The sequence below is a fragment of the Nanorana parkeri genome, unplaced genomic scaffold (genome assembly GCF_000935625.1).
Source record: "Nanorana parkeri isolate BGI_ZX_2015 unplaced genomic scaffold, ASM93562v1 scaffold798, whole genome shotgun sequence".
Classification (NCBI taxonomy): domain Eukaryota; kingdom Metazoa; phylum Chordata; class Amphibia; order Anura; family Dicroglossidae; genus Nanorana; species Nanorana parkeri.
In genome coordinates this window covers 721,304-732,112 of record NW_017307066.1, presented here as the reverse complement: position 1 = coordinate 732,112, position 10,809 = coordinate 721,304, and the positions used below count along the sequence as shown (strand labels likewise).

The window sequence follows — 10,809 nt, the reverse complement described above, 5'->3', positions numbered from 1 at the left end:
AGTTTGCAAAAACAGCATCCTGGATTTTGCAGAAGAATGTCATTTTTAATATTTTTTTTAACTTATGCTATGTTACTGGAAACTTGTAACAAAGCAGTGTTTTCCCAATTTGGCTGCAGAAGTGCAAATAACATTTTAAGTTATACAACTCCACACTACCTCTAGGATATGTAATTCTCTAGAAGAGGAGAAAGATTCATCACAGTGATATTACTTCCTCCACAATAAATAGGATAACAGTGTTTTTTATAGTTTGCGGAGAATTGCCTCATGTTTGCCAAAATGTTTTCCTTTTTCACTTGAACATCTAATTTAATATTTGTATATGATTCAGTTTCCATATACACCACAGTCAAATGTTATACCTCAGAAATTGTGTTTATTTGTATCATAAAGTACATCCAGTAAATATTTAATATACAAGAAATGAGTTGACAGAGTAGATTTAAAAAAAAATAGTGAGGTTCATTTTCCATGGAGGATTCCTGAAGGTTCTCTGTCAAGCTTGGGACATTTTGTTTACTTGCTGGCGGCAGCGGTGGGGATAAGGAAGCATCCTTTCTGGTGCCATTGCATATCTCTAATACGACGGATGGACTGGATCTGGGGCTGGAAGGCACTCCATTCATTCCAGTGTTTATAATCACAATTTTCGAACAGGTATTGGTAGCCTCTGTAACCAGGATACTGATATCCGACCCATCTATAAAACAGAAAGGTAAAGGTTGATGCAACATAGGAAGCTTATAAATGCTATACCTGTATTATAAATGTAGAATCTTAGACATTGTAATGTTGTTTGATAATCAAATTACACAAAACGATATTGCCTTGTTTATTTATTATTTATTACAGGTATTTATATTGCGCTGACAATTTACGCAGTGCTTTACATTGCACATTCACATCAGTCCCTGCTCTTAAGAAGCATGCTGCTTATAGTAAACAGCCAGAGCTATTTACTTCAGAGAGGCAAGAAAGGGGTGATAGTCTTCAAACGGTTGGTTGGAATAAGGGATCAGAACAAAGCCACCCTGCCCAAATGGGCTTGATTATAGATGCAGCTTCAACTTTTTCTAATCATAAAGTGGACAACAAAGTTCAGGTTTAGGATAGGGGGAGAAGTCTATGCAATCAAGTTACCACTTCAATTTTAGCTACCTACCAAGTGCCATTATTTAATTTCTAACAACCATAACATTATTTTTGGTGTACATAGCACACAAATAAAGTTCTTGCTCTATGTATTGGTAAGGGTTTTGCTATGTTATTGCCCTAGGACCTAGTGTGTTGAAGGAATTTATCATTAGACTGATCTAACAGAAGGATATATGACTTACGTTCCACTGGGCACTCTTACGCTTCCCACGCGGTCACAGAATCCATAGGCCCACAGGCTGGGCACGTCATCCTCAATGATTTCCATCTTGTTGCCCTTGAAGTCGGCGGATTCAAACAGGGTGATTTTATGTTCCTGGCTATCCTGTAGATATCCAGACAAAAGTTTAGAAAATTAATTTACCAAGATATAGCATTAAAGAGACTTACAATGTGTTCTTCATTTTCCATGTGGTAAATGGCTAATGTTTAAATGTAGTTATGCGAACCAGCTGCCTAAACAATTATTTGGGCTTATTTAGAAATGTATTTGAAATAAGAGTGGAGTGCAGGATTCAGCTTTAAGCAGCCTAATATAATATGTTATTAGCCACTGTTAGTTGTTGACATCAACTCCCCTTGCATGGTGTTATTACAGCAAAACACTGCTAATTGTTTTTTGCATTTAACTGGTAACCTACTATAACTATTACATCACTTTAACTGTTTGTGGATTCCCCTTGACTTAAACAATTATGCACATGCTGAGTAAAAAATAAGCGCTGTGTTTGGTATGTTAGAGCAATCACTGGTAAGGGTATACACAGATATAGAGGGGGTCATGCTGACACCCAATAGCCTTTTAAGGGCCTTAAAGGAGAACTATGGGGTAGGGCTTTTCCCCATAGTTCTCCTAAGGGTAACGGGAGGACACAAACTAGCGTCCTCCCGTCACCCTAAGCTCAGTATACCGCGGGCTACAGCTCGCGGTGTACTGAGACGCCGCAGCTGAAACGGATCCCGAAAATTATGTCTGGATCCGCCCCGCTGCGCGATTGACAGCTGGCTCTGCCTATCTAGAGGCAGAGCCAGCTGTACCCACCCCCTTCCCCGTCCGTTCCGCCAGTCAGCACTGGAGGATTGGAGCGGGGAGGGGGGAATTCAGATCGAGAAGTGATCGAACGCCGGTATGTGTTCGCTCACTTCCCGATCTACTGAGTCGACCTGTGACAGTGTCATTGTCATAGGTCGGCTAGAACTATGAGGTGAGTGAAAAGAACTCACCTCATAGTTGTTCTTTAAAAATACGCTCTCTTTCACCTTAACAATAGGCTGGGCCTGCATTTGGCTAATATCCAGCGATTTTCTACTCATTTGATTCTGTACATAACTCTACTCTGATGAACCAGTGACTGGGCAGCAGGATTGAGGCTGGGATATTGTCCAACAAAGGGCTATTAAAACAACTGTAGACAGAGACACACTACCAGAATAAACTTACTTTTCTGATGCTAAATCAAACTGATCCTAGAATGCCGTCCTTTATCTCGGACTGCAGCAGTTCATACAGCAGAAAGATCAGCACAAGCTCAAATTCATCAAAAACCTCAGAGCCACTGAACACTGGCCAAAGAAAATAATTTAAAATTGAAAGTAGCACATGAATACTGTATAAATGCTGCTTAAGGGTTGAATTTTATCCTTAACCTTTAGAGATTTGGACAGCTTCCCTTTGTTTATATAAGGATTTATAGTACTCTTCCTTAAAACCTGGAAGTCAATGCTTAAATGGTTTTTAAGTGCAAGTTCACATAATATATTCAGATGAAAACTTCTAAAAAGCTGGATGCTCTTCAGCATTCATTATTACACAGATTTTAGTTCCATTAAGACTAAGGTAAGAAGAAGACAACATAGGTTTTGTGCAAACAGCCGCATTCATGGGCAAAGTACAGTAGCCCATTGTAAGCAATCATATTTAAATGTTACTTATCCCTACATATCCCTAATGTTAGAATATCATTTTCATATAATTCCTAGTGTTAACAATATACATCTATATTAGATGCTAGATCTTCACCAGTACTAATTACACTTTACTAAGGTCTCTGTATTAGAAAAGTTTAATGCCACCAGCATTTAGTTCCTATGTTTACTCTTCATAAAAAGTAAAGCTTTTGTACAATGTTTCCTTACTTTGACATCTCTTAAACTGATTATTTCTGTGTATATCTGTAGTTCATGTATGTGTGTACTTCAGAGCTATCTAATGCAAAGAATGAAAGTGCAAAGGGCAGTAACTTCCACCATCCAATGAAGATAAGCCGTTATTATGAATGGTTGCAATGGGTTGCTGCACTTTGCACAGCACTACTGTTGTCTGCGCTGCTTTTTAAATAATCAAATAAATCTGATTGGTTTTCTTTCTGTTACTGAAAGGTATGCATTAATAAGTATCCAGCAATCTTTGTGGTGTTGGACATTTTTATGATATAGCATCTCCACCTTTCTGATAAATTTGATATGGTAAGGTGTGGTGACCAAATTAATAACTCCATATATAGGGGTTGATTTATAAACTGTTGGCGCAGTGCAGTATAGTCACTAGATGGAGCTGAGGAGCATAGGAAATTCCTATGTTCCTTGGCTCCATTTAGCGGTCATACATCTCTGATAATTTTGTTTGCACAGTGAACCGCTGTGAGAACGGTTTATAAATCAGCCCTTTAGTATTTATTAACATATTTTGTTCATTTTGCTTGTATAGGCTTATGATATGTTACATTCCATCAATAGAAATAAATGCATATGTTGCTCGTAGACACAGAGCTTTAGACATATTTGTTCAATTTGTGCCTATGTGACCATTGCATGAACCACTATATTCACCTGTCTATATTTTTATAACATAAATTATTGGACCCTATAGGTGCCCCAAACCCCTAAACAGATAGATAGATATATAAATAGATAGATAGATAGATAGATAGATAGATAGATAGATAGATATTGATGATTTCATGGTTTTCCCTTTAATACAAAATCAAAAAGTGTAGCTGTACTTGGAATATTTCAAGCAATGGAAAAGGAATACCGTGTTTTTTCAGAACACTAATAATCTCCAATCAGAACTCAATGGACCTTACCATTCGGATGGGGCGTAGGGACACGAAGCAGTCGCTCCTATAGCTGCTAGACCAGGTATCCCAACGAGGATACTCGCCCTTCTCCAAGATAAACATCTCGCCACGGAAGTTGGACTGCTCATGAGCAACCCAGCTGAGAAGAAGTGCACGGGGAGGTCACAAATCACAAAGCAGGATCGGCAGAAAAATCCAGAGACATCACAAAACACACACACGGACAATGACAAACACAGGGAGAAAAGTGGAAATAATGTAACTCACTTGCTGTACAAAATATTTAAATATGCATACTCTCAAATTTGACTGAGATGGGGTGAATTTTCCAATAGGAGAACATTTCTCACTTAGCCTAGTGAACCTTTGAATGCTCAGTCATGGGCAGAGGAATGTTCTTTGCACATGATTGGATGATTAAAGCTAATGCAGTTCCCCTGAGATAAGTAAAAAAATTGCTCATTTAGTAAACTACCCTTATAGGTGGGGTAAAGTAAATATTAGTTATTGACGCTAGAAACCAATCAGATTTTTTATGACATTTTTGCACAACCAATTGAAAGATAGCACCTGATCAGTTCCTATAATGTTATTGAGCTTTCTGTAGGATACATTTTAAAAGCAATTTCAGACTAATTTATAATTAGGCCCAATCGTTCCAATAAACATTGTTGAAAAATAAAACAAAGCAATCAAGTGAAACCTGTGTTGGCTTTGTTTATGAAACAATCCAAGGATATGATTTCAAATCAAAAATTACACCTATACTGATTAAGCAGTTGTATCACTTTTCCTGTTCGCTCATTTTATAAATTAGCCCTGATGAATTAAATGTAGGTCATTACCTACAGGAAAAAAAAATCTTAAAACAAATTTATTTACAGTGTTTGTTTTAATACAAGCTTTAAAGTGTGTGGTTCTAAAAATATTTAATCAATTTTTAAAAGGCATACACACTGCTCACTTACCAAAATAAATATTTGCTTTGGAAATACATTTTTCATTTAGCTGGTAAAGCTGATTTCACTTTAAATACACAATTATGTGTAGGAGTTAAAAAAAAGTGGATTGTTACTAGCACGTGAATGGATGATTGAAGTGAACACTGCTTTACCTTCACTTTCGTTAAGCTGAGTGAATAGTCAATTTGCATAATGAATATTAAGAGGCTCCTCCTTTAGTAAATAAACCCTACTGAGTAATCAACCTCAAAATATAAAAACGGAGCCAGGATGAGTAAAAAAAAAGGGAAACTTCACAGTCAAGTCAAAGTAAATGGTTGACAATCATTTCACATAACATTCTAGTGCAAAACACTGGGAGGAGCATGGTATTCATTTTGTTGAGTAATATTAATAATATAGAGCACTGTTTCTATTTCCCCTTTCCAACCTTAATAAACATATTTAATAATAATAACTCAGACATTGGTTATTAAATATAAATATAAATGTACTGGTCAAACCACTTCGCCTTTTGGGCAAATATATCAATATATCTAATATTTCTCTACTACGTTGATTAAAATAACCTAATCAAATTAGCATCCATAAAAATGGCCTACTTGATAAGACAATATATTACTTCCAATGATTCCTGTGGGTGCTTCCTTATCACTTTTGTATACTACTAATATGAATGTGATACGTGATGGGAGTGATTTATCAAGGTGCACTGATGCAGTGAACAGTCCTTGCATACTTTGATGAATCATTGTCCTGGCCAATAAATCATATAAACTCTATATACATTTCAATATATTTTACTGTGTATAAACACACCAATGTAATCATTCTTGTGTGGGAAGACGAAGGAGTTTATTGCTCCGTACATTTTTCACTTATTTCCAAGTGTCATATTCATGGGCCAGGCTGTTCCTCATAAATCAGCAAATGACATTCTGCACTGCACTGTCACTTCCAATTTTTCTCTTTTGTGAGCATTAGCCTCTGGCACTAGCTATGATTATAAGATACCTATGATATGTTACCATTGAACCACCAGATGGAAGTCATAACTAAAGACCAGCAGAAGTGTGGCATCTTAGCCTTAACCTAACCTGCTTTTAAATCAACTAAAAAGTATACAAAAAATAACTTCTAGTTTTTCCTCAAAAATTCTCCTGTAAAAGAGACTGCTGCACAAGGTGTTTTTTTATGCTTAAATTCAGCTTGTTTAGAAAATAATAGCAAGCATAACATGCATGAGGCCCAATTCACAAAGCAAACAAATAACAGGATAAGGGTACTTATTTTGAAAAAAAAGTAACATATTTGTTCAGTTAGATTAAAAACTTACAGTCACATAAAAAAAGTGTCTTAGGCATGTGTAAAGCTTTGCAAAATAAGCCTAGTGTTTCTTTTCTGAGCCAGGCTCATATTTAAGATGTGTTAACAATACTCATCACTGGACTCTTTTGCTTACTCTTTTCTCAGATACAGGAAGCAATCCTTGGAGAGGAGCACTGAATGGTCATTTTATATATTTTCACGCCCTGCTTATTGTTGTATCCCATGAGAACTGGAGGATATTTCCAATACTTTCAGCATACAACAGAAACAGGAGGCAGTAAGAAGATGCATGCTCATCCGTTACTCCTGACTTACTGGTTTCTAGTACCAGAATGAGGAGATAGTAACAGGCAGTATGAATGGGTAATTCTGGCCTGTAGAGGTTATTTTCTGAGGTCAGATGCTTATAGCAGATGCCCCACTGATTGCTATTCAAATAAAATTCTAATATTACATTTTATATACTTTTTAAATATAGTATTATGGTCACCCAAGCATTTTTCAGTTGTCATTAGAATTATTAATTTTAACATTTTAACTAGAAAATCATTCTTATGTTCCAGTTCTGCATTGTACAGAATATGACACTAAAGTAAAAAAAGGATTAAAGACTAAGGATTGTTGTGAGCAATAAGTCAACAATATAAGGGTATAGACATTGATGAAAAAAATAATAGTAATCATTTATGATACAGCAATTCAATAATAAATAATAATTAGCATAAGGTATAAAAACTACCATAAGACTATGATGAAAGGACTATGTCTATACACTGTATTACTTGAAAGTATTCATTATATATCCACACTTAATGAGACATTGTCATAACATATAAAATGTTAAATCAAATATTGCTTTAGAAAACACTTACCATGTTACTCTTACCATGTATTTCATTGACTCCAGTCTTGCAGAGTTAGAGGTCCCACTAGAACCTCCAACTTTCCAAAATTGGGTGTATGTCAGATTCCTGTCTCTCTGTTACCCAGTGCTGCTACATTACTACTGTGCCTTAAGAGCTACAAGGGCATGCAAGGCATGTAGCAGTCTACGGGGAGGGAAAACCCCACCGCTTGTAGACGCAGGCATCAACCATACCTAAAATTGTCAGATGCTAGAGATTCCAGTAGCAGCTCTAACTCTGCAAGAGAGCAGTCAATGGAGGTGATTACAGGTTATAAATGTATTTTCCAACAAAGTGTTTGAATTTACATTTTAAATGTTGTGAAAGTATCTCTTTAACTGCTGACAGATCATTCAAAAGATGTACATGACCAGGTTGAACAAACAATGGAAAACAAAAATAACAAAATCAACAATGGTTTGGTCATTGACACTGGAAAGTAAAAACAAACGTCAAAATAAATATAAATGGTCATTACATATTTCACAGTGGGTTTGAAGAATGCATTGCCAAATAAAATGTCAGCTGGAGCCTTTAGTACTTACGGTCCAGAGTCGACGATAACACTACGCACTCTGTCGAATCCCCTCTCCCCAAGGTTCACACATTCATTCAGGAGTTCCATGTGCCTTCCCTGAAAGTTTTCCTGCTCATAGATGATTACCTGCAGAGGGAACAAATGGCTTATGTTAGCATCAATCTTATCTAGGCAACAGCACAAAACAAACTGAAAAAGCAACATGATAAACAATTTCCACTTTATTGAAATAAACAGTTAATTTATATAAGGCTTCATGTCTGTCTTGAACTGAGTATATCCATTAACATTGTGTTCCAATTTAATCCTACTTAAATGACTACACTAGTCAAAACTTTCTAAAATCTAGTTTTGGATAGTGAACCTCTGTGAGGTTTCTAGTGCTGCCTATGGCCATGCTGTTCAGATCTAATATCTTCATTTGTCTAGATGACAATTGTCAATTGGAGGGACAATAAGGGGGAATCCAAAATTTGACAGTTGTCACCGGAACAGGAGTAGAGGGAATATCTTCTAATTGGGACACCTGTCAGAGGAGAAAGGTTCCCTCATTTTGTGGGATTTCCACCTTCCACTTGTTGTGTCTCTGAGGACAGGAAGTACTAGAAAATCTCCCGGATGGGCACACAAACTGCGATAAAATACCCAACAGAAGTGCTAAACCCTTCCACCCTAACTTTGATGTCCAAAGATAAAAATTCCATAAATTTCATGTGATTGAAAGCTTGTTTTATTGTGCTAATATGCAGTGACATTCTAAGGCAAGAGCTGCTGTAAACACGGCCTATGGCCTAAAACGTTTGCCATTTATACTTGTACATAACTGTACAAAGATGGAATTGTCACAAGTTACAAATACCTGAGTGGAGTGTTGTATTATGTATGTTTTCCTTACTAAAATAAACATAATTGACTATATAATATATTATATGATTTAAAACAAATGGGGCAAGTTGGTAATTAAGTTGTTTTTATTTTGGGTTCATGATTTAGTTTTTAGACAATGATTCCTATCAGAACATTCTAACCCCCAATGTTATAATAAGCTTATTTAGTTATTAATAATGAAATATTTTTCTAAATATCAGAATTAGCTTATAATATTATTTTAAATTCTTTATTTTTTATGTTAACAGACAATGGAAATGAAGACAATGCAATTTGGGTTCATTTGCTAATGGCAAATTGGCTGTTCACTTTGCAATGGAATTTTACCGTAGCTCTGCTGACTTCCATCATCCAAACATGTGCAAGCCAAAATACTGTTCTATTTTCCCTGCTGGTGATTGGGTATTCTTTGCAAAGTGAACTTTCCCCACATTCAAGAAGACAAGGGAAAAGTCTCCCTGCAAAGTACAAATTCCTTTGCAAAACGAAAAGCCAATTTGCCTTTAGTAAATCATCCCAATATGTTCTGCCGTGAATAATTTTACCTCTTGTTCATTATACTAATATTTGGCTTTGCATGCGCACTGGGAAGGTTATTTACTGCATGACTACTTTTAGTAATATAAAATTGTGTAAACCATTATTTTTTCGTTATTTTCCCATATTTCTAAAACACTTTAAATGTACAAATTTTTAAGTAGATTAGCTAAAAAAAAAGTGAGAATACTAGGTTGCCTTGACCATGAGGGATCTAACCTATGATTTGGTCAGTATCTGTACTAAATGAGTTCTCATGTTTTCTGCTAAGGTTGCATTGAATGACCTCTCATTACACTGTATATTATATTGTTTATTTAAGCCATATAGTGATATTCAAGTGTGCTGATGTAATGACACCGGCCTAGAATGTATGAGAAATGCCATTGATTCAAAATGTATTTGAGAGTATTACTAAAAGACTTACCTTGAAGGATCCGACACTGGGTTCACCCATTTTTGTGGGCTTGGTAACAGGAACGGGAAGTGGGGCAGGGGTACCCTTTTCTTTGGCATCAATACCCTGGCTGGCAGCAGAAGCAGCAGCAGCTTTAGGTGTCTGGGACATTTTGGCTGTTTATGTTCTAAAATATAAAGAAATATTACACTTTTAGCAAAACAGTTGTCCTTGGGGACTGACAAATATCAATAACAAATATGTTTTAGCAAGCATTTTATACTATGAAATATAACCAAAATTTGCAGAAATAAGTTACATGTTAGCCAATGTACAACATATTTGTCACTATCCTTTAATATCAAATTAATTCTGTATTACAAGAAGCTTCAGTAATGATTTTGTAATTAAATAAAAACCTTGGCCTTCTACCCAGAGTCTTTTATGCACAAATAACTGTGTGGAATGTTCATGAAGTAAGTTGTGTTCATTCATTCCTGTCACTTCGAGTTTTTCATGTGATTTGTACTGACTCTGCGTCTTACCTCTTGGAGCTGTTCCTTGCTGGAGCTACCAGGCTTGGTACTGGAGATTCAGTGTGGCCCAGAATTTATACCCTGGCAAATGGAGACTGGGAATAGTAGAGGACAATAGAACTCATAGCTCATCAGTATCAGCTTAGGAAGCTGCTGGTCATCACATATTTCAATGTATCCATTCATCTGGAAGCAACCCTCTATTCACAGCAGCTGAACCAAGCATTTATATTGTTGGGCTGAGGTGTGCTAAATAACTGAGGCTAAAAGACCAAACGTGATATTTTGAACCTATAGAATTCTACACATAAGGTTCAAAACTGTGCAGCGCCACCAATGAAGGTAGAAACTGAAAAAGATCACTTTTTTTAATTAAACGTAAGCATTGTATCTATATTTCTTTTATATTATAGTCATCATCAAGTAATATGACAATAGTTAATTGCAGTTATCGAATGTAAACAAATAAACAAATTTTA

At 36.0% G+C, this 10,809-nt stretch overlaps 1 protein-coding gene across 1 annotated transcript; it reads right to left on the bottom strand.

Annotated features, from left to right (window-relative positions):
* Positions 1-454: 454 nt before the first annotated feature.
* On the bottom strand, positions 455-10,390 carry CRYBB1 (crystallin beta B1). The gene is made up of 6 exons (XM_018564942.1): positions 10,340-10,390; positions 9,825-9,981; positions 7,980-8,098; positions 4,245-4,377; positions 1,341-1,483; positions 455-703 (listed from the first exon to the last, which is right to left on the bottom strand). Exons 2-6 carry the CDS (start codon positions 9,963-9,965, stop codon positions 520-522), a joined length of 720 nt encoding a protein of 239 aa, XP_018420444.1. The 5' UTR covers positions 9,966-9,981; positions 10,340-10,390; the 3' UTR covers positions 455-519.
* Between the last annotated feature and the right edge of the window lie 419 nt (positions 10,391-10,809).